The 24,392-nt window shown below is 49.8% G+C and overlaps 1 protein-coding gene across 5 annotated transcripts in view; it reads right to left on the reverse strand.

The window, feature by feature from the left end:
- Positions 1 to 3,971: 3,971 nt before the first annotated feature.
- The window catches only part of PLXNA4 (plexin A4), a 498,163-nt gene continuing 477,742 nt past the window's right edge, over positions 3,972 to 24,392 (reverse strand). For all 5 annotated transcript variants that reach the window (XM_044428501.1, XM_044428509.1, XM_044428519.1 and 2 more), the window contains 3 exons: positions 24,008 to 24,220; positions 6,480 to 6,630; positions 3,972 to 4,695 (listed from right to left, as the gene is read on the reverse strand). In XM_044428501.1, the coding sequence (XP_044284436.1) occupies positions 4,600 to 4,695; positions 6,480 to 6,630; positions 24,008 to 24,220 (460 nt within the window). In that variant the 3' untranslated portion in view covers positions 3,972 to 4,599. The remainder of the gene's footprint in view (positions 4,696 to 6,479; positions 6,631 to 24,007; positions 24,221 to 24,392) is intronic.

Consider the following 24,392-nt stretch of genomic DNA (forward strand, 5'->3'; position numbering starts at 1 on the left):
AGGCAGGCAGGCAGGCAGGCAGTCAAATTCTGAGATACAAAAAGAAAAATGAACTAAAATTGAGATTTGTTTTAAGCTCCTGGGTCTGAAGAGAGAGGAGGAAATTGATGGGTCTGGAAAGAGTGCATTGAATTTTCCCACTGACATTTTGACAATGCATTTTGATATATGCTGCTCCTTTCTCTGAGGTGCTCCAGTTGCTCAACTCTGTACCAGCAAAAAATCTTAAAACCACAACCAAGGTTGTCAGAACTTCTTTGCCCAGAAGCATGCTGAGGGTCCACATCTTCCTTTCCCCCACCCATCAATAGTTGTGCAAAATTGTATGTTTCTTTTGACACCTTTTCCCCCTCAATGGATGTCCCCTCCCCACTCCCCTGTGTGTGCAAAGAAATCTTCATCCAAGCTGCCCCCACTCCCCAGGACCTCCCCACCAGCTTTGCTTTCATTTTGTTCTTCGAATCTGAGAAAATCATGGAAATATTCTCCATCTTAGGGCGGGTGCACTCTTGTGCAGGTTTGTGGAGAAAACAAGGCCTACAACTCCAAACACACACTGCCTAGCCATTCCTAAAGTTGTCGGCCTTTCCCTGTCCAACCACACAAGGAGTTGCACCGTTTGTCACCTGTGGCACTTTGTTCGTCAAAAACCTTTGGTTTCTTCCATGTTTAACGTAAGTTCCTTCTATTCAATGGAAACTTCCTCTCTCTCTCTCTCACTCCTCTCTCTGGATGCACGTCTTTTTACCTAATGTTGTCTAGCTTGGGTCTTCCCATCCTTTGGACACTTCTAAAGTGGTTCATATGCAACACAGGAGAAGCAGCAACCCTGCCCAGCCCCAAAAAGTTAAAAACTGTGGTGCACCGTTGAGCACGCCTGGCGTTCCATCCTCTAGAAACCATCGGAAGGGATTGTGTGTGGATTGCAGTCCCACTGCACTCGTGTTGCCTGCATTCACACAACGGCACAGAAGAGATCACGAGCTCACCTCTCTGCGGCTGGTCCCACCTTGCAACGCCCCAGGCCTGGCCCATGTTATGCCAGACTCGGCTAGCAACTGAATCACTTCACAAACAAGAACGTGCTGTGTGGCACCAGTCATCTTATGAGAACGATCCCATGGCATAAAGGATGGGGATTTCCAAAGAACAGAATGGCCTCCTGGGTTTGGTGGGGACCATCCCTTTATCTTGCTTAGCCTACCGGTTAATCTTGCCCTGCATGCCGACGTTCGCTGGACCAGACCAAAAGTGACGGGAAAGGAAATGTCTGAAATGGACACATGCATGCAGAAAATAAATGCAAAAATGATGGATGGAGTCAATGAAATATTTTAAATGGCAGCCTTTTCACAACCCCCTTTTAATCGGCACAGACAAGGGCAGAATCTGCTCCGTACAAAGACTGCGGATGCAGAGCTGTTTCTTATTGGCAAATGAGAGACACAAAATGTCGGAGAGGTTTTGCAAGCCGCTGCGTTCTTCCAGTGTTCTCCTTGGCCCCTGACCTCTCTGCTTCTCTCACCTCCTGGGAGGTCATCGGATGACCTGCTGTGACCTCACAACAGGTTTGGGCCCCATGGGGAAGTCCTAAAGGAGACTTGGGGAGTTTACAGCTGGGCTCCTGTGGGCAACTTTTGATGATCAGAGCACTGTCTGAACTGATCACTGGATCACAAGATGCTTCAGCACGTTTGCCATCCTCAATGAGATAGAAAATAAAATTGCATCTGGTTCTATTTGTCTTTCTCTCCAAAGAGAAGTGCATTCCAATGAAAAATTTCCATCTTTCTGGTGCTCTGCAGTCTCTCTAGATGCCCACGTTTAAACCCAACCCTAGAGAAAAAGAGGAACCAGTCCAAATCAAGAAGGACTGGCAGCTGGGAAGGGGGCAAAGTACAGGAGAGATGTGCAAGAGAATGGAAAACACACGCACCGTATCTTTAGCCATCTCTTGGTAATCAGGCACCATCAGAACCAACTCCAAAAGAAATTCATAGGAATGGAAGCCTTTTCCTTGAGGAGAGAGGACTTTAGGGGAATTTTGGTACGGCGTTACAGGAATGGCAGCTTATGGGAGCAGCTCAGAGACTTTTGATGCAAGAGACACTTGTGGGCTATGCTACTTTTGCTAGGTGTGCTTAGAGGCACTGAAAGGATTGGGCTTCTTGGCCAGACATGAACTCCAGTCAATTCCTTTCCATGCTGGTTTTCATCATCGACAGAGCTGTGCATCACCGTGGGCCTCGGGCGTCAGGAACGTGCTAGGACTGAGTGCCAGAGCAACATCGCCCAAGCGATGGTTGTCCAGCCAGTTAGAAAGGTCCCAGGTGATGGACACGGCCCCTTCTGCCAGAGTGCCTGGACAGCTGAGCTTGGCGGACACGTCACCCCAACTGGGTTAAGCTGGCCCTCCTCTGCTTCCTCTTCTCTTGGCCACCTCTTATATCGAGGGAGGACTGCATGTTTGCATTCATTCAGATTCGAAATTCCAAAAACAAGAATTCAGTGGTGGTCTGCGGTGTCAGGGGTTGCTCATGGCTGTCCCTGTACTCTGATTCCCTATTTTACAAGTCATAAATCACTGGATTCAGCAAGGATGCAAAACTTCAGCTCACGGCCTGGTGGAGAGTTCTGCAGTCTGCAGCCCACTCAACGCAAGGACCCTTGTAGTACCCGAAGCTCGTGGGCTAGGAATCACACCATGGAGCTCATAAAGGAGGGCCCTATTTATTTATTTTTTTTTTTGCGGGAAGGTGCTTATGGGGTTTGGTTCCGTTCTAGCAAGCAGAGGTAAGGATCATGATTTTGGTTTTTGTTTTCCCAATTTGGGGTGTGTGGCTGAGACAAGGGTAAGCCAAGCTAAGAAGTAAGCCAAGAAGGCCCTTTGATTTCAGAGGGAAAGGATGGGGTACAGTTTTGGTGACTGCCCCTAAAACAGATTTTGTAATGTTGGGGAAAGTGCAGCAAAGAGCAACTCAAGTGGGCCTAGAGCAAATCCCCAAAGAGAAAAGGTTACATCGACTGGAATTGCTTAACCCAGAAGAAAGGTAAGAAAGGAGACATGGGAGAGGTGTACAGAATTATGTATGGTGCAGGGAAAGTACTGGTCATGATGTAGGAGAGCCAGTGGCTGGGGAACATGGGTGGGAGGGTGCTTTTGCTCATGCCCTATGGGAAGGCTGCCCAGGGGCAGCTGGTTGGACAGCTCATTGGACTAGATGGACCCACGGGGCTCTTCCTGCATTCTGACCTCCCTGCTTAAAATCAAGGCAGTGGAACTATGCCTTACTCTGGCCAGCCTGTGAGCAGAAGAGCGTGAGAAGGTCCCCTCTGGATTGCTCAGGGGTCCATCCAGGCCTGCACTGGGTTCACACAGTGGGCAACCCACCTGCTTCTGGGAAGCCCACAAGCATGAGGTGGGTCTGTGATGGGGAAGCACGTGCCACGGGCGACACCCCAGCAACCAAGGCCTTCCATTCACTCTGCGGCTGTAAGTGGGAGAAAGAAGCAGGAGGAGGTGGGAGGGGCCTTCTTTTTTGCATGACCCCGCCCCCTATCCAATCCCAAGTGGAGACCTCTCTCTCCTTTCTGCTGCTGAAGCTTTACTCTGCGCCACATCTCTGCACGAACAATGCCTGGATGCTCAACACACTTAGGTGGGTTAGCCTGCAAGGTGATAGAGGGTGCAGGTGGGGGCCAGGAAAGGGAGCAGAAGGGGAAAGGTCGCTTCCTGCTGCAATCTAGCTGAGGCCGTGTCTGCTCGGAGGTGAGGCCCTGCCGGCTGAAGATGGGATGGATGTCCTCATGTCTTGGGAAAAGATCTGAATGACTTTCTCGGGGTGAACGGAGGTGAAACGGGGTGGCTACGGCTGACGGGAGGCGTGTGCTCGGGTGGGTGGTTGCAGAGTCAGTGGACAAATGGAAGATGGCCACGATCCATGGAAACAAAGAGTTGCATCGATGGAAATCGGGGGTGGGAGAAAGGGTGGTCTCACTGCCTTTTCCACCCGTTCCCAGCAGAGCAGCTGGGCAGCGCTGAGAGTTCGCACGGCGAGCCGCCCCTGGCCGTGACTCTCCCACGGGGCAAGCCGCGGGGAAGGGACCGCTGCCGGGTGGGGGAAGAGCAAGGTCCGTTCCCACCCTGCCAGGCTTCTTGGAGGCAAGAGAGTAAGTCCTGCCTTGGTGCAGCTTCCACCTAACACTGAGTTCGGTATTGCTCCGGGCTGGGAGCCCAAGGAGCGCCGTTAAAGCAGCATGACGGAGGCAAGCCACGTGGCTCCCCCGTCGGTTAACGGATGATATGCTCTGGGTGAAGGCAGAAGGGGAATCTGTGGACGAGGGAGCGCCACCGAAATGGTCCCCACGTCTGGGGTCCCTCCACAGAGAGGCCCCTCAGTCCTCGAGCCCTAGTTGCTCGGTGTCCGTAGGTTCTGCAGGCGAGCCTTCGAGGAGCCGAGAGTTGTTCCGGGGACTCCTCCAGACGGGCAATCAGAAACTTGCACTTGGTAAAGAGGATGTTCTTGACTGAGGCACGGCTTGGTTTTGATTTTGTTCTTGTGTGAATCCCCCCCAGGGAGTCCCCTGGTAGGGCAGTTCTCAGCTGTCTATGCTCATGAGGGTTATAACTTGTTCAAGTTTGTAGGCCAGCTTCTGCTTGCCAGCCTGGTCGTCTTGATCCAGGGCACCCAGGATCTGCGTAAGGAAAGGCACAGACAGTCGGAATAAAGCATCACTGGACCCGCTCGCCGTGTCAAACAGTGGGGACAATTGTGCTGTCACAGAGCAGCAGAGTTGGAAGGGGCCAGCGGGCCGCCAGGTCCAAGCTAAGCCATCCCTCCCAGAGGGCTGCCCAGGTGCCTCTGGAGGGCCTCCAGCGCAGGACAGCCCACGAGTGCCTAAGTCTTTGGTTCCATTGCCATCTTTTCCCAACGGTCAGGAAGTTCTTCCTGAAGTCCATCCAGAACCGGCTTCCTGGAACCTGAGACTGTTATGCTGCATCCCGCACTCTGGGATGATTGAGAAGAGGTCCTGCCCCCCGACCTGTCACCTCAGAAGCAGAAGAGCATCAAGGACCAATTCAGCACGGGCGTTAGTACTAGGGGTGTTGACGGGGTGCCCTGTATGGCCAGCTCCACTTCCCCAGGTGGCTGCTCCTTCCCCCTGGTCCTTCCACCTTTTCCAGACCATCAGCCTTTCCGTAGTCTCCTGGCTTCTGCCCATGATTCCTCCATTCCAAAGCATCGAGATACCTCTGCTAAGATTGAGCTACAGGAAGCAAGAGCTCAAATATGGGGGCATTGTTTGCTTCCACCCCACCAGTGAAACCCAATCCACAAGGCCATCTACTGAAGTGGATTCAAGCCTTGGTCGCAAGGTAGCCTCTGGTCCACTAGGGTGAGCTCGACGGAATTTGGGCTACCCTCTTTAAAGGAGGTTGAGTCCTGCCCACCGGCGCTTTGCTGGGGGAGATGGAGCCTGGGGTGTCAAATCGGTGGGTAAAACAATGTGCGTCCTGGGTGAGGATCAGGAAGATGGGCTTACACGTGCAGAAGCTGTTTGCAAATGCAACGGCCTTTCTAGGGAGGATTCCAGGCCCAGATGGCCAGCCTCCTAGTTGGAGTTGGGTGACAGCCAACTAGATGCTGTCAAAGACAGTTCACTTCTGTGATCATTGCCCAATAGATTTAGAATCAGGATTCGAAATCACTGATTTGGAATCAGTGAGAACCGAGTGGAAAGAAAAGAGGTGGGAATCAAAATTCAGCACTGGGAAAAGTTAACAGTCAGGGTATCATTTCTGTTGGCATTACTACCATCGTAATTATTTCATTTCTGTGCAATCCAAATAGTCAGAGCTCTCTGCGTGGTTTACAATCGCTCTTTTTTCTTGCCTTTTCCATAGTTCACAGAATTGGTACTTCTGGGTTTAGTGAAGGGAATGTGCAGAGCACTGAGGTCTCCTCACCCAGCCGCCTACTAACCCACTGGCAACTGAATCCTGCTGCTTCTGAGATTTCAATAGACATTGATCACGCTTACTTCAAGCAAAGCTATAGAACCAGAGGGACTAGACACTTGCTCTCAAGGAACAAGTCCAGGGATATATTTAGGAAGCCAACCTCCACAGCCCGTCTTGTCACAGAACACCACATACCACCATGGGCTCCCACAAGCACCCACTGGCCGCTCAGCACCTGCCACCACCGGGCTCCCTCTTGCGGCTTTCAAACATCTGACATTTACCGTATGTGGCTCTTCTGTGGAGCACATCCGGCTCAGCCCTGGTATACAGAAATTACTTCCAAGAGTTGACACATGAAACAAAGGTACAACATGAAACCATGTCCTATTTTTATTTCAGACTGGCACACAGAGAAATGTGGGATTTTCTTGTGCACAGACCCTGGAACAACCTTTCTGCAATCAGAGGAGCAGTGGCCACGATCCTGGGCTCTCTTCACCCTCCCCTCACTCACCTCCTCACTGTATTTGCCCACGTAGGAGTAGATCTCGGAGAGCGCACTCATGGTGTTGAACTCGTTCATGTGCATGCGCGACTGCTCAGCCAGGTAGGCATTCATGTCCTGGTCACTGATCGCGGGCATCTTGCCGATATCCGAGTAGTACCTGGAGGGGATCAAAGAGCCTGCTGAGTCTTGAGTCACATTTAGTGATCCAGTGGCCATGGACTGGAGCAGAGCCCTCTTGGAAGTGGCTCCACCCTTATGGCATCCGCTCCCCAGTTGGGGTCGGGGGTGTTCTGAAGAGCTTCCTGTTTTGCAAGCCTTTCGAGCCACCCTTTGGCTGCTGAACTCGGGGATCTGTGAGCACTCAGTCACAAAAAGTTGGGTACCGCTCCCATGTCACATGCGGCAGCGCGAACAACGGAAGGGGACGCCCCTTGTCCGGCAGTCATGTGGGGCACGCCCCGTATAAACACCGGGTGCCCTCACCAGGGACTCTGACTCCCCCCTGCAACAAAGCGGGCTGGGATCTGGGGAGCCGAGCCCCGGGAATCTGCTGGATTCCCACCCCCAAAATTCCTCACCCATTGTCCTCTGCATCTTCTCTAGGTGGCCACTATTGGCCATCTAGGTTTAGAACTGGGAAGGAGGGAAAGGGGGTGGGCTGGCTGGAATCAGCTTAACTTCTTGGGGCCGGTTTCCCCCACTCCCCACCTCCTGGCGTGCCCCTTTTCTCTCCCTTGTAGGCCCAACTGTGCCCCGGGGCAGTTGTGACGGGGGAGGGCAGGAACCTTGGGGCTGTGACTCCCCATCATCCACGGCCTTGCAGACAACACTGAGAGTTAACACAATCGCACCAGGCCTCACTTTCCTGGAAAACTTTTTCCAAGAGCTCTTGTTTCTATGGCAGTCTCTTCTAAATGCATCTATTTATTCTTTTTTATTCTCTCCATTAATATGCTGCTCTACATCCTCCAGGGATCACAAAAGGGCAAGTGTAACATTATGAAAAAATAAATACATTACAGTCAGAAAATTCCAAGGTAAGAGGTATAGAGCAATTATTCAACCAGTAAACAAAGCAGCACTTAAAAAAAAAAGAACATTACACTTTAAAATGACTGAGTAAACATTGCTGGCTTTTAAGAAGGCCTTGAAAACATGTTATTTTACTGTGGACCTGCTAAAATGATTGTTTTTTCCCTGTTTTTATTGCCGGCAGTGTTCTTTTTATTGTTATTTCTCTTGCATCCTTACCATTTTATGGTGTTTTTAACTTAATATCAGGCTGACTTTATGTGTCTTACAGTAGCATGTGATCTTGTGAGGGTTTCTACCCTGAAAAGTGGCCATGAAATATTCTAAGCCAATCCATAATCGTGTGTGTGTTTGTGTGCTGAAAAGGAAGCAGGGGAGGAAAGTTCTCATGGCTTGGTAGAACCATCCTGGGAATCAAACGATGTGGATTCTGCCGGATTGTAGACCCAGCTATGAGCTTGGATGGGTGGCTGGAGGAATCCAGACCTTGGGTCCATCTGTCCGGCATGTCGTCCACACAGTGGCCATCAGCACCTCCCGTGTCAGGTAAAGCCGTGGTTTACTTGTGCGTTCCTTTTATCTTCGCCGAGTCTCCCACACAGCAGCTTCGTGGGATGACACCAAGAAGGCTCTAAGTGGCACGGACGAGGGAGGAGCATGCCTGGTTCTCCACTTGCTGAACGTGGCTCCCATTCCAGGATGACAGTCATGAACTCGGAAGAGGGTCAGGGAGGGAGGAAAGGGGGCCGCAGAGCAGGTGGAGAGGAAAAGGCAGAAGAGGAACCTTTTGGTGGCAAGCAGAGGGTGTTCCAAGGTCTTTCCACCTGCCCTGCCCTCCAAGCTTGAGATGGACTCCGATTTCAGAGCAGCCATCCTCTCAGAATGTGCCCCAAATTCCATTCCTACCATTTCATCTGTTACTCTTAACTGTTTAAACTGTTGTGATGGGACAGAATAGAAAAGTTCAAACAAACAAACAAACAAACAAACAAATAAATTTGGACGCTAGGAAGCACTTCCTGACAGTCAGCACCCCGAGGGTGTGGAATGGGCTTCCCCGGGAGGTGGCTGAGGCCCCATCAGTGCGGGTGTTCAAGGATAGGCTGGACATGCACGTGGTGGGCATGTCATGAGCGGAGCCGGCTGGAGCCGGGGGTCAGACTAGATGGCCCGGGAGGCCCCTTCTGGCTCGCTCTGTTTCTATGTTTCTACGGCTGCCTCTAGCACTGGGCACGCCCCGCTCCAGCGCACAGCAGAAGTTCTGGGAAAACACCTGCTGGAGACCCTGCCAAGCCATCCATGCTGGAACTGCGGCGCTCTGGGAGCGATGGGCCCAGTCAAGGGAAGGCCCCTTCTCAAGTCGTGTGCAAGGCACTGTCCCTTTAAGGGAGCTGCTATTTCGGATGCTCTCCCTCTTCTGCCGCTCCACCAACATGAGGCAGGCCTTGGAGGCCAAGATTGGCGGAAGGTGATCAGTCACTGTCACCGGCAGCTGTGCTCTGCTGTCAACTGGTTAATTAGGCTCCGTCATTTACATTTTTAATTTCTTCAATTTGACATTTCGTGCACGCGCATGTACGCACAGACTCTTGCACAAAACACCCCTCTTGCCACAGCCACCGTGATTTCATAATTAGGGCGAGAGCAAGGAGAAGGGAGCCAGACTAGCTAACAGGTGGCTTGTTGTTGGCGCCGAAGCACCTGCCGGGTTCAGCCAGCAGTTCTCCGGGCCAGGAAGCCCTGCTGCTGGCACTGCGGCGGGGAGAGCGCGGACACGGGGAGAAGGACCTGGTGAATTCTGGACCCAGGCAGGGGCTGCAGGAAAGCCAGTCGTGGCGTCCCTCCACCAGTGGATGAAAACGGGCACCTGTCACCTTCTCGCTATGAAAGCACTCAGTGAAGAGCATCCATGCACCACACACAAAGCTCTGAAATGTTCTCTCGATGCATCTGGTCGTTGTTCTTGCAATCTCATGCCTGCGGCATCTCTGAGCTCAGCAGCGAGGCCCTCTGGAGCTCCAAGAGAAGGTCTCCCCCATCCTGCTACTAGAGATCTTTTCCGAGATGGCCACCCGAGACGTTCAACAGGTTCTCCATGTGCTCCAACCACTGACTGATGGTCCCTCCCGGAATTCCCGAAGTGACATAGATCAACATTGCAAATTCCATTCATTCCACGTTCCTGAGATCGTCACATGCCCTTCATCCTGTTGTCTGCTGACTGACATAAATGGGTTAGCACAAACGCATTCATATCCATTTCCATAAACTCACACATGCTGGATATTGACGCCCCTGCAAATGCAGGAATTGCTCCCCCCCAAAAAAAAGTAAATCTAAAATGTGTATTTTCATGCTTGGTCAAGGGGGAGAATGGCAAAAAGCAGGTTTTGACTGTTTTTAAAGAATTTTTCATATTTTTCGGCCACTGTTTTCTCTGGGAGCTCTCCATGGTCCTGGAGTCCGTGAGCAGGAGCCCAAGTTAGTGGAAAGGATAACCCATGACTGAATAAACTTATAGTTTCGTACTGTATTTTAAGAAGATAGTCCGGTGCAGCAGCAGGAGGGCCTTCCCTCTACAGACGTGGAGAATGTGGGAAAGCAGCCATGGTTCTCTTAAAGAAGGGCTTCAGAACCTCAGGACTGAGGGCAAGGACACCTAGCCCACCCAGCGGCCTGCATCGTGTTCCCCCATTGACCACCCCTCTGGTCCCACCCCTTTCCTTTGACCACCAGTCACTTGTGGGGTTTTCTGACTTTCCTGCAAGCTTTTCCTCGCTCTAAACGGTTGGAACGCGTTCACTAAGGGTGAGTGACGGACAGTAGGAGCTTTGAGCTAAAACATGCCGGTATTTTCGGCTTGATGCTTTTTGCCTTTGGCCTTGCCCGCCACTGGAATGCAGCCTCAGGAGGCATTGCAAAATGGAATATGATCCTTGGAGGTCCCACCTGCTGCTTTCCAGTGTCCCTTCCCACTGGTAGCACCCCAGGTCTCCGTCTAAGGACCGCTCTTTCAGCTTTCATCTCCTGCCTGAACTGCTCACCAACCCTCCCTCTGGATGGACCTGCCAACAAGAAGCATTAGTCCCACCTGCTTCATCGGAACACAAATTACAGGTGACATCCACAAGTACTGAAGGAGATGTGGGAATGTGCCAAAAATGATCATCTTCTGCCTTGAGCAGCATCTTTGGCAGGTGGCATCTAAGGAAACATGGCTAGGAGGCCACCGCTAGCAAAGTGATGGAAGGTCTCCCAGAGATTACTCCCAGTTTTCTCTGAGTGCGCAGAGGTATTTTAGCTGGGCTCCAGCCCAGGAGCAGCTGTTTTAGGAAACAGGATGGCTGATTGATAGGTCCCTAAAGCATCCCACTGAAAGACATCCACTCTCGTGACATAAATGCCCCATCCCACTGAGTTGAATGGGAGAATGAATGTTGGTATTACATCAGTTTCTAAGCAAATAATACCTGGACAGGGGGAGAAGTGATGGGTGTATTGTTGAATTAAAGATAGGGAAATCTGTGCCTTAAACTCATTGTAACGCCCACGATATCCCAGAGGAAAGGTAGTTATTCTTGAGAATTCTCACTTTTCTGAACTTTGTAATGGAGCTCTGCAATTCAAAGAGACACATGCAATGTGTCTGTAAATGAAAATAGCATCACAAATGCAGTCTGGTAGGAAAATAACTTGCAACAACACTAGTCTGTATCTTTTAAAGAGTTGCATCACAACATTTGATGCTGTGCTGATACCAAGGATAACTATGTATATATAGATTCAGGGAATGAAAGCTATTAATGGGAAGAGCAGGAATACTTTTCACTAAACTTTACCTCCAAGCTTGGCTTGGCTCACTCCCATTCTTGTGTACAACCTGCCTTTGGGATTGCAAACAGCATTTCTGAGTGATTTGCAAACTGAAACAAAAATTTCATCCTTCCCTTGTGTGAATGCGCTCAGTTCTCCCTGAAAACATGGAGGAAATGATCTGGCCCTTCACATTTCTTATATTTCCCAGAACCAAGTGGCTCTTCAGGTTTCCTGCTTACTCTCCATCGCATCATATGAAAACTAGCCAGGAGCTTTGAGGGAGGGAGTGGAACGTGCCTTATGCTTTATCTCATGGTACCAGCTGCCCTGCCAAGCAACCGGATGCAGTGCTTATCAATTCAGTGCGGGTGAGGAGGTGTTTCAAGCCCAAGAGGTGGACCCTCGCTGAAGGCCAGTCTCCCTCGCACTCCATCACTCAACCTCTTCCTTCTCCCAGTGCCTCCGTCCTGTCACCACCCTGACACTGGTAGCCCCTGTGAAGCTCTCTAGACATCGGGCCTGAATCCTGCCCAGGACAGAATGACAGTTTAATTCGGAGTCTGTACATGTCAACGTCTCTGAGAGACCCTCTATTACGCCACACCTGTCACTCCTTGGAGGAGAGGACAGGCTGCGGACAGTAGTTGGATCTGACAGCGTCAGCGTCTGCTTTTGCCTAATTGACTCTTCTAGCTTCTCTCTGGCACACAGTGACTCTCGATGGCCCGTGCAGCTTCGCTCAGACCCAAGAACCAAGCCCGCCAGTACAGGTGCCCCGCGATACTGTCAGATGTCCCAGGGAGGCAGGCAACAAGCCATGGGAACGGCCATTCCTGGGAGTCAAGGGGATGCCAGAGCAATCTGCCGCAGGATCCAGCCCGTGGGTTATGCAGCTATTTGCTTATTTATCTTTATTTATTTAAAACTTGTCTATACCGTTCCAGACATAGATGTCTTGGGATAGTTTACAGCTACTGGGTTTTCCCAAGTTGCATGGATTCTGGGTACTTGAAGCCTTTTAAAAAGTATTAGTACTAGTACTAATGCTAATGATAATAATAATAATTTACAACTAGGAAATAATAATAATAACAGCAACAATAACAACAACAGCAACAGCAACTAGGAATATGTCAAAGTGCCATGGACTCTGTCTCTCTAAGACTTGGGCTTAGACTTAGACTTGGGCTTCTCATGCTTGGCCCAGTCTTGGAAAACAAGTCGAGCTCAGAGGAAGTCCGGGAACGCTCCTCGAATGAAGGTTGGACCACTGGAGACCTTCTACAACATCACGTGAAGCAGCGCAAGAAAAACTGGCCACATGTGGAGTGGCAGAGAGATGCTGCTGGCCCAGCATTCCCGTGGGGCTGAAATCCTGGCACTCATCAGCAGACTGGCGCTCGGGGAGCCAAACCCTGGGAATCTGCTGGATTCCCACCCCGAAAATGGGCTCCTCACACATTCTGATATGTAGCAGTATTTTTCAGTTTCTTTTAAAAACTTTTCAAAGAAACATCTACGGATAAGGTGCATTTGGGGGGATTTGCCGAGCTTTGGATCTGGGATGTCAGTTTGTGCCAACGCATACAAATGCATCGTGCAAACTCCAATGCCTTCACTGAGCAGACAGGAGAGAAAAAGCAGCCTGGAAATTTCCGAAAGCAGGAGGAATGGATTTAACCGAGCCCACTGGGTTGGGTCTGCGCACTGCGGCCAACCTTTGCTCATTTCTCTCGATGTCGAAGGAATGAGAGCAAATGAGAGCATTCTGCTATGCATACCGATGGGTATGCGATAAAAAGAAGGGTAGTGGCCGTGATAATGAAGCCTCACCCTTCTCACTGCGATTTTAGTAAGCAGCTGTGGAAAGAGAAGAGGAGCCAGTGCATGCGCTTGGCCTTGCCCGGAGCCAGGCCGGGGCAAACGCAGCATGGATTAGGCCACAGCTCTGCAGTGCATTCAGCAAGACGCTCGTAACAGAGCTAATTATTCTCCTTGCAGAACGTTGTGTCCTCTGGCTTAGGGGGTGCTATCCTGGGTAGGGAAGGCCTCCCCGGTTTCCACACAGGAGACTTTTCCAAGCTTTCCCAGGAGATACCGGGGACGACAAGAGCCCTTTTCCGAGCAAACGAGAGCTGCAGTCCACGTGCTTCTGCCCCTGAACTCTGGTCCTTTCCCCTCGAAATGAACTAAGTGAGGACAAGCACCGAGCTGGCCTGCAGGTTCCAGTGTGTAAGCAGAGGGAAGTCAGACAACCCCAGAAATTATTATTTCCTTTCACTTAATTAGCTTTCCTGTGTTTATTATTCTATGTTCATGTGATATTTATTTTTATTTTGATGTGAGGATTATTTGCATGTGATGGGTACCTGCATTCAATGTGATATGTTAACTCAATTAGGGAACCATCCTGTGGCCTCTTGATATCATTCAGGGGCCAGAGGATTCCTACGGTCTTGGAGCTGGAAGGGCCAATCCGAGCCCCCGTCCCTCCCCTTGCAGCCCTGCCAGCTGCCCACCCAGGGTCATGTGCCCGGAAAGGGGGGCTTGCAGGGGCCCCGGGCAGGCTGGGGAAGGCAGGAGAGCGTACTGCAGAAATGCAATCTTTCCTATGGGCATCCCAGCCTGTGCATTTTTCAGAGGGCCAAACCTGGCCCTCCGGATAAATGCAGGCCATGACCTCCAGCTGGCAGCGGGCAGAACAAGGGGCTCCCCAACAACATAGGCAGTGGAACCCCTTTTGGACATCGGGTGCCACGAGGGCTTGGCGCCTGCTGGAAATGGCTCTCAAGGAGACACTCCAGGGAATTGTGGGTCAGCAGCCGAGCGGAGCCCTGCCTTGATCTGGCTTCCCCCCCGTGGTCGCTTGCCAGCTCCTCTAACGGCAAAGGAGCAACTTCACCGAGAGCCATCTCGCTTCCATCCTGAAATCCGCCAGGGTGGTCCAGGTTTTAGCTCCAGCAGGGAGCTAATTGTCCTGCAGAGGGCTTTTGTTGATGGAGCTGCTGCTGGTTGAGAAGCCTGCTCGTTAATAATCATTTAGCATATGAAAAGCTTGTAATAAGTCCATGTGTTACCACAGATGCAATTACAGGAACGACATGATTACACTGTGGCATCTACTACTCGGGTGCAGAGGGGCACCGGATTTCATTTCGCACTGGAGGCTCATGGGAGATATGACATCAGAGATGAGGGCGTTCCGCTTTTCTGTTGCAATATGGCAGCAAGGAACCAGATGTGCCAAAGGGTTAGTGGGTCTCTCCACTGACTGGTTTTCATGTGGACCAACAGAAGGCAGAAGCTCATAATCCCAAGGGGCACCTCTCCCCCCAGCCCTGCCTGTGCCTTGTCTCTATCAAACCAGCCTGGTTTAACTTCTGAGAAGAGAAACTTTGGATCAAGGCAAAAGAATGGCAACCATTAATTGAAATAATTAAATCCACCCCAGCAGATGGCTCCAGCTTCAGATAAAATGGAAATCAGTTTTGCTGCCCAGATCAAGACAACTCATGTTGGAGGTTCAGAAAAACCTAGATTTAATTCTCTCCTTCTCCCTCTCTCATATAAAGAGAAGTTATATTCTTCTTATGCTAAATTCTTCCTTGCCTCTCTTTAGCCACAACTTTCCCACTAGCAGAAAGTCTGTTCCAGAACAGATGTCTTCCTAATCAAATGTGGGCTGTCCAAACTTTTATTCCTCTCACATTCTCCCTAGATCCAAGCACGTCTAAGAACCTCACTGCCTTGAAAAGTTCATGCTCTGCGAATGTCTTCTGACTTGCTCCATAACTGTATGTTCCATTTCCTTCAGTGCCCCCTCTGTCTCCTGCTGCACAACCTTTTCTCCTCTACCACACCATGTGCTGCTTAGCACAATCCTCCATCACACCTGCCATGGTCCTTCACAGCACATCCCGGCCTTGCAAGACACAGGACGTTGTCCTACTGACATTCCTTCTAGATTACTTGTAGATGCATGTTATGATGTCGCTTCCCTGTTTGCAACCTTCTGCTAGGAAAAGCAATCGGAACTGAAAACTAACAGTCTGTATTTGAGATCGGGGTGGGCAGGAGGTAGCTAGCCAGAGAGCCCTGCCAAATTGGCTAATGGTCGAAAGTGCTGGGAGTTGAAGCTCAAAGTTATGTACACATCTATCTCTGCCCACCCCATCTTAGATTATACAAAATCAGTTCCGTCTCTCTCTTCTGAGGAAGAGAAGAGAAGAGGGGGAACCCAGCCTATGGCATTGCAGTGTTAGTACGTGGTGTATACACGGTTTAGCACACCTGTGCACACACACATGCTCATACATGTGTGCAAACACAAGAGGCTACTCTTAACAGTGGTCGCAAGAAATCCCTTCCTTACTCCCAATCTTTGAGAAGAGATTGGAGAGAATGAAGATTCCCTTCCTATCATTCGCAAGCAGCACCTCGGGCAGAATTATCTGGCAGCAGGAATTGCAGAGAGTCTGTGCAGTGCCAGACATGTTTTGGTGGTCCACTCTTCTCCCACCTCTGGTTTAATATTAATCCTGCCCGCTTTGCTTTTCTTCCCCATGCTCTGCCACACCCTGATGTCCTAAGCAGCGGGGAGAGGAGAGCTCAGCACCAACGGGGTGCAAGCAAACCAGCCCCTCCATTCCGCTGGCTTTGATTCAGGCCAGGCACCAGTTCCATCAGCGTCATGTCATGATTGGCAGGTTTGCTTTTTCGGTTGTGTGCCTCCTCACATGCCTTCCTTTTGCACTGTCCTTGTTGCACGGAAATGTTTTATTGCTTGTGACAAATGCAATTAGATTTCACTGATGAAGTTCTAAGGAGTATTATGGATCTGGCAGCCTAGACAGGAAGCAAAGGTCAGCTGCAGCCCCTCGCCGAGCTCCACCGTGCCAATGCATGCTAACGAGCCGGTCCCCCTTAGCACGCTGGCTCCTTCCCCAGGGCTTCGGGATCAGATCAAATGCTGCCAGAGCTCCAGTATATCCAGCTCTGGCACTGGAATGGCCTTCGGAAGTGCGGGGAAAAGAAACTCCAGGTCTAATTTGGACTGTCCTTCACAGGGGGAAGGGGTGGAACTATGGAGCCTTTCCATTTAACCAAAGGGCTGAAGTAGATTTGGATCTTGCTTTCTCTGCTCTTGGTTCAGAGATGGACAGTGGCACTGCTAGTGCTCACAGGCCCACAAATGAAAGATTCCTGGAGACCCACTTGATCTCACTAGAACAACCTGGGTTACAAACTTGCATATGGGACAGCTCAGAAGTTGAATGATGACTTGGTACAGATGCAGACAGTCCTTCCATGTGAGAGGGGCAGATTTCTGCCGATTGCAGTTTTTCTCAGTTTCCAACCCTAAACCCATCCTAAAATGCTGCTCTATTTTTTAAAATGCCACACAAACGCTTCTATGCATGTTTGTGTGGATTTCTTCTAATAGATGCACTTAATGTAATTGTGCCCAAAGGGACATGTTTAACATGTTATTTTCCTCATATGATGCATTTTAACGTAGACTTCGTTAAAAATACACATCTGTATACTTGTTCTCATATATATGAAGTTTTGATCAGAGAACTCCAATTGCAACATTTGGAGAAGTTCAGGGTAATGAATTTCCATCGTACCCACTGGTTCAAAAGTCCAAAAATGGGTAAGTTCACATTAAACAGCTTAGTGAATGGATTTCCCCAATTTCCCTCCTACCTGGCTCCTAAGTTATACAGTTATATTCTACACAAACTTGTCCTATCATAGAATCTTCTACAAAGGCCCTTTTCCAAGTCGACCCCCTGCCCCCAGTGACGCAAGTCCTCTTTGCAGTGGTTCAGAACTTGCTTGTCTGACTGTTTATAGGATTACAGGTTTGAACTGAGACTCCTCTCTGAGATCTGAAGAGGGTACCCAGTCTCAATGAACAAGCTACAATCGCACATGTGTTTAGACAGAAAAAGGTTCTGACTGGAGCATGAAGGCGGTTATAGAATTTTTGTCTGTAAAAATACCCATAGGATTGTATCTTTTTTAACTATTTCCTAATTTAAAGGTTTTATTTTTGGTTTTATTGAGGTGGTTTCAGACATCTGATGTTTGGCTGCAATGCCAAGTCGAATTAGAAGGCTGAAATCCCATTCATGTAAATGTTGCATCACAGAAGTGTTATGTTTGGAAAAGCACTTGCAAAATCTGTTGGTGTTAGGCAAAACCGCACACAAAATGTGTACACATTGGGAACAATCAGCACAAAAATGCTTATGCATTTCCATGCAAATTACAGCAGAAACCTCAAAATGACTCCAAGTTAAGATGGGAGAAATTCTCAACGTTCAAGACAACTGGATTTAAGTCTGGAAAAAATAGAAAATGAACTTTGAAGGCTTCATCCTTCTAAGTTACATTGAAGAAGGCACCTAAGCTGCTACTATTTAGAGCTGGTTCGTTCCATATTTCTGGGCCTTGGGGGAACTACAGATCTTGAGCACATTAACCCAACAGTGGGAAGAAAATAAAGAACAAATCAGACTGAGCTGTGTTTCGGTGACTGGACTCTCTTCCTGAACCTACCCACCCTGCAACAAACCACAAAAGGATGGGAGATTTCGCTATGGGGCCGGGAAGAACAACCATCTCATTAAACAGAGTTAAGCTCCCTGGGTCATTTATGGCTTTCAGCCCACAGTGAAGGAATCCGGACACCCGAGAGATGCTCAGCTGGCAACTGCCTCCACCCAGAACATTCGGTTTACAGCCACTGAGCACTCCTGGCTGGACGGAATGATTTAATGGCCGATCATCCCATTGTGCCTGAGCTGAGCTTTTTCAACTGCATGTACGTTAGGCTCCACTGTTCTGTCAATCATTCCTGTGACACACACCACAACTGTTGCTCCAGGGACAGACCTACCCTGGTTTATTCATTTGATTTAAGGTGATTTTTTTTAGACTGCCTTGAAGCATGGCATAACCAGACCTCTTGCTTTGCCTGTGCAATAGAAATGCTCTCCTTCTTACCTGTTTGTAGACCACAATGCATATTCCGTGTTTGGGCTCTGGGAAATGTATTTGCCGGGGGAGGAAGACAACGCTGGCTAAAAACTTCTGTGTTGCAGTCGATATGAAAAGCAATTTTTCTCAGCTCAGCCACCGCTGGGCTCCGATTTGGCCAGATAATTATTTTTAGGAGTGGTCGGAGACCTCAGTTTCTGCAAACACAGTTTCTTAGCAACCGTCTGGCCCCTTTAGTGAGACCTTGCTTAATTATGCCCTGGTTTTTTATACTGTGCCTAAGTTGTTCTTAAGGACTAGAGGGAAACGAGCCAGTTTATGCTCTGGGAAACAGGGCAGAAGAGGTTCACTGACCCAGGCAGCATTCAAAAGAACAAAGGCAACGCAGATTCATTACTTCTTCTGGGGTTTTCTGGAATCAGGTGCCTTTGCTGCAGAGGGGCAAGCGGATTGCAGGAGACTTCTGCAGTTGCTCAGCAACGAGTCTGCATTGCTCCCTTCGTGGTCATCTGGGCAGCTCCTCTCAGTCAGGGCAGGACAGTAGATCCACAGCCTGCCAAGACACATGGTTTCCCTGAAGAGCCACACAGATGCACCAAGTTGAAGGCAAAAGGTAGGAAGATGGTGTGCCTGGCATCTCTGGAAAGGTGGGCTCCTCTCTTGAGAGCCTCCCGCAGGAGCCTGTGTGGGCTGCCAGGCCTTCTGCAGAGGTCCTTCTCTGGGTCCCACCACCCTCACAGGCATGCTTGGTGGGAATGCAGGTCAGGGCCCCCTCAGTGCTTGCCCCAAATCTCTGGAAAACCCTTTGTGGGGAGACTAGGTTGGCACCTTCCCTGCTGGGTTCCCATACCCAGCAAAACCCTTTTATTGCATCAGGTATTTGGGAACGGCCTGTGAGTTTGCACTGAATTAGTTTCACTGATGATACCTTTGTGGTGTTTTTAATCTGGGTAGTGGTTCCATTTTAATGTTTAATTGATATCATTACATTTTTAAACCGTGATTGTATGTTTCCTGTCCACTGCTTGATCAGTTTTGATGTGGAGCAGCACAGAAGCCCTGCCAATAAGTGAGATAATAAATACGTTGGTCCAGCAAAGTGTATTCTGACTGGGGATGCTGCGTGATTTGATTCTGTCTGCATTTTGGCAGCGAGCTGACCTGATTCTTAGTTTGTGGACTGCTATAAGGAGTTATGTCGGATCAGAGCTGGGTTGCCTTTTATCCAGCACTCTGTTTACAGTAACCAGCTGGTTCACAGAATCCTAGAACAGTAGAGTTGGAAGGGATCAAAAGGGCCATGGGCCCTGCTCAGGGCAGGACTCCCAGCTAAACTGTCCCTCTCAGGTGGCGGCCCAGCTGCAGCTTGAAGGCCTCCAGTGTGGGAGAGCCCACCACCTCCCTGTGCTGTGGGTCCCGTTGCTGTACTGCTTTAAGTTCTTCCTGATGTCCAGCCGGAACCTGGCTTCCTGCAACTTGAGCCCCTTATTCTATGCCCTGTACTCTGGGATGGTCGAGACGAGACCCTGCCCTTCCTCTTGGTGGCAGCCTTCCGAGGACTTGTAGAGCGCCGTCCTCTCTCCCCTCTTCTCAAGGCTAAACAAGCCCAGGTTTTCCAATCATTCTCAGGGCTTTGCCTCCAGTCCCTGGATCATCCCTATTGCCCTCCTCTGGACCCTTTCCAGCTGGTCTCTAACTCTCTTAAACTCTGGTGCTCAGAACTGGACACAGCACCCCAGGTGAGGCATGACCAGTGCTGAGTATTTATTTATTTAAAACTTTTATATGCCATCTCTTATGCATGGCATCTCAGGATGGCTTACAATCATTAAAATCTGAAAACAATAAAACAGTCTATCGCAATATAATAAATAACATATAACCAGTAAAAATAAATTAAATTAAATTAAATCAAAAGTGACTGATAAAACATTAAAATACTAATTTCTAAAATAACGAGTGAATAAAAAGGTTTTGACCTGGCACCGAAAAGAATAGAAGCTCAGCTTCAGGCGAACCTCTCCGGGGAGTGCATTCCACAATCTGGGCGCCACCACAGAGAAGGCCCTACTCCGAGTAGAGGGGAACTAGCATTTCACAAGCTTCGGAATGACCCTTCTGTTAACGCAGCCTAAAAGAGCATTTTCCTTCACATCACTTTTGCCTGAGGGAAGCTTCCAAGTAGGGCATGAGCTCCACACTGCACCCCCGTGGTTGCATTACCCCAACGGACGATGCATCTCCTGCCACTGGAAGTAAGTGGAGCAGGACAAGTGCTTCTGAAGAGCTTTCTCCTCCGTGAACTGGTCCCATTTCCTCCAAAGCCATCCAAACTGGGGGGCAAGCCTACCCTGTGGTCATGATTTGCATAATTTAAGGAAGTGCTATATGAAGAACAGCCGATTCCTCTGTCCCAAGTCTCCCACCAACTACATGGGATGAGCCCAGACTCTAATCTTATGAAAATGGGAGGAAAACATCTCTAGGATGCTTTGGTTTTTACAGTTCTCTTTGCAGTTTTTCAGTGAAATCTGCTCAAAAAGGGATCAAAATGCATATTTTAGATGAAAATGAATACAGAAGCATAGACTTCAAGCTAAAATGTTTACAAAAATGTGCATTTCATGAAAACACATAAAAATGCTACAAATATCCAGGTAGAGGGGCAGGAGGGATGGGACAGATTTAGAAGTGAAAGCGATATGGACTGGAAATGGACTGTTCCATATTTGTGTGAGTTGCTGATGTCAGGAGGTGGGGGCCCGAGGAGACTCCCCTGCTGAACTTTTAAAAAATGCCTTTTCCAGCTCTATCCCCACCTCCCCCATGCCTTGAACTGCAGTTTCTCTACAAGAGAAATTACAGCTGAAAACATTCTCAGTGGATCCTTCTAATTAAAGAGTCTTATGATGTGAAAGTGAAGAGGAAATAAAGAGCCTCTTGATGTGGGTGAAGGAGGAGAATGCAAAAGTTGGCTTGAAACTCATCATTAAGAAAACTAAGATCATGGCATCTGGTCCTCTCACTTCCTGGAAAATAGATGGGGAAGAAATGGAGATAGTGACAGATTTTATTTTCCTGGGCTCCAAGATCACCGCAGATGGGAACTGCAGCCAAGAAATTAAAAGACGCTTGCTCCTGGGGAGGACAGCTATGGCAAATCTAGACAGCATACTAAAAAGTAGAGACATCACCCTGCCAACAAAAGTGCGTATAGTCAAGGCTATGGTCTTCCCAGTGGCAATGCGTGGCTGTGAAAGCTGGACCATAAGGAGGCCTGAGCGCCGAAGGATTGAGGCCTTTGAATTGTGGTTCTGGAGGAGACTCCTGCGAGTCCCTTGGACTGCAAGGCGATCAAACCGGTCAGTCCTAGAGGAGATTGACCCTGACTGCTCTTTAGAAGGCCAGATCCTGAAGATGAAGCTCAAATACTTTGGCCACCTAATGAGAAGGAAGGACTCCCTGGGGAAGAGCCTAATGCTGGGAACAATAGACGGCAAAAGAAGGAGGGGGCGGCTGAGGATGAGGTGGCTGGATGGGGTCACTGAGGCAGTTGGTGTGGGCTTGGGTGGACTCCAGGGGATGGTGGAGGACAGGAAGACCTGGAGGAGTGTTGTTCACGGGGTCGCGATGGGTCGGACACAACTAACAACAACAACATGACATGAAAGCAGAGCTGAGCAAAATGACCTCACAAAACAGCAAAGGAGGAATGGAAAAAAGGGTCCACACTAATTGCTGCTGACAATAATCAAATGGACCCTTCCAGGCTGCTCTAAACACGCACCAGAGCTGCACCATTTTTTCCCTCTCCCCTGCTTCTGTTATTTGGGGGTCAGACTAGATGGCCTGAGAAGCTCCTTCTGACTCACTCTGTTTCTATGTTTCTATTGAGGTGCACAAGGCTTCCAAATTGGGGGCCTCCCTTGTATTGAGGGTTTGGAGCCCACGACTCTCCAGTTCCCCTTGGACTGCTTCTTTCAGCAGGCCTGCCCACTGGCCACACTGGGTGGAGCTGGTGGAGGTTGAAGTCAAGCACTCTGAAGGACCACCTGTTCTCTACCCCTGTGTTATATCCTTGCTAAATCTCCATATCTCGGTATCTTTATCTATCTATGACTGCCTGTCCGTCTATCCTGACAGAAAGATAGATATGAGGATAGAGAGGGAGAGATGATAGGAACCAAGGTTCAATTTGGATGCTGGGAAGCACTTCCTGACAGTCAGGACCCCGAGGGCGTGGAATGGGCTCCCACAGGAGGTGGTTGAGGCCCCATCGGTGCGGGTGTTCAAGGATAGGCTGGACGTCCACATGGTGGGCATGTTGTGAGCGGAGCCGGCTGGAGCCAGGGGTCAGACTAGATGGTCCAGGAGACCCTTCTGACTCGCTCTGTTTCTATGTTTCTGTAGGATGGATGGATGGACAGACAGACAAATGGATGGACCGATGGGCAGATGGATGGACAGATGGACAAATGATAGGCAGGCAGGCAGGCTGGGATTTTACACACACACACACACACACATCTGTTGCCGTAGCTATCTATTTCCCCCAATCTCCTGCTGTTCTACCAAAATGGCACTCAGGGAAGCTAATACCAAGATGAAAAGCAACATCTTAATTAAAACCCAACATAAATAACCATAAATTGAAAAATGCAATGAAAAACACAAGCGCAGAGGGACCCTACTGCTAGAACCCCTAAACCCCCAAACACGGGGCTGTCAGCTGGCGCAGGGCGGGAGGAGAGCTGAGCATCCTGCCCCGCATCTCCAGTGTGGGGGAGCCTTGGCCCGTCCTGCAAAGGCAGTGTTCCTGAGCGGGAGGGAGGGAGACAGGGCACCTCGGGGTGGCTTGTGCCCTGGCTTCTCCACTCTCCTCCTCGCCTACCCAAATGCCCCCCTTTGCCCACTGGGCTCCCCGCTTTGCAAAGGAAGCTGGCCTGATTCTTTCTGCACTGACTGCGAGACATGGCGTTCCAGTGCCTGGCTCTGAGGTCTGAGTGCAGCCCCTGAATCCAGAGCTGGAAATCTGACTCCCAAAGACCGTCTATGGGCCATGGAGTTGCTCCCTCAGAGAAGCAGCCAGCGCTGGCCAGTTCTGTCCTCATCCCCAACAGCCAGGCTTCCATGCCAAAGGCGCATCTGAATGAACATCCTACTGGCTTGCGAGAGGAAGGGCAACAGAGAGGGGCCGAGAAAGCCCCCTCTGCGGGGAGGGCCACCGCTTTGGCGTGTCCCCATCCCACGTGGTCCTGAGGGTGGCTGCACCAAGAGGAGGCTCTCCCTGTGGATCTGGAAACCTAGGCAAACCTGTTGCAGGGAAGAGAGCATTTCAGGAATATTTCTGAAGTGGAAGGAAAAGGAGGAGGAGGAAGAGGAGAAGAAGGAAGAAGGAAGAGAAGTAGAGAAGCAGCAGCGGCAGCTTTGGCATCACTGCCATGCTTTGCTCCCCTGAATGCCATCAGCTCCCTCCCTCCTTCCTTCCTTCCTTCCTTCCTTCCTTCCTTCCTTCCTTCCTTCCTTCCTTCCTTCTACATGTGTTTACAGGTTGCCTACAACGGCTGAGGCCTTCCTGGATGGCTTACAAACCTCTTGTGTCAGTGCTAAGCTGTCCCCACACAATTTCCCTGGGACACAGGCTGGGTGTGAGCATCACAGGAGAAGGCGAGCCATACCTTTCCACCCAGTTCTTGTAGCTGGGAATATCCTTGGCATAGAGGAGCTTATTCGAGGGGGAATCTTTGCCTAAGCGGTGCTCTGAGGTCGAACAGGAGTCCATGAAGGTTTGTGCTACCACTGACAGGCAGGCGTCCGTGATACTGTTTTTGTGGATGTCGAAGACAAACTGGGGGTTTTTGATCATGTTCACCCAAAACCTCAGTGGCAAGCTGCAGGAAGGAGAGAGAGGAGAAAAAGGGAGGTGTCATTCACCAGCTCATGCTGTCTTTGTCTGGGAGGTGTCTGGCTTCCTATCACAGTTTCACACTTTCCCCGATGTTTCTGAATAGCCTAATCGTGCAGGATTGTGAGAAGTGGTAGGAAGCAAAGCATCAAAAACAA

The sequence above is a fragment of the Varanus komodoensis genome, unplaced genomic scaffold (genome assembly GCF_004798865.1).
Source record: "Varanus komodoensis strain SLA01 unplaced genomic scaffold, ASM479886v1 scaffold1, whole genome shotgun sequence".
Taxonomy (NCBI): Eukaryota; Metazoa; Chordata; class Lepidosauria; order Squamata; family Varanidae; genus Varanus; species Varanus komodoensis.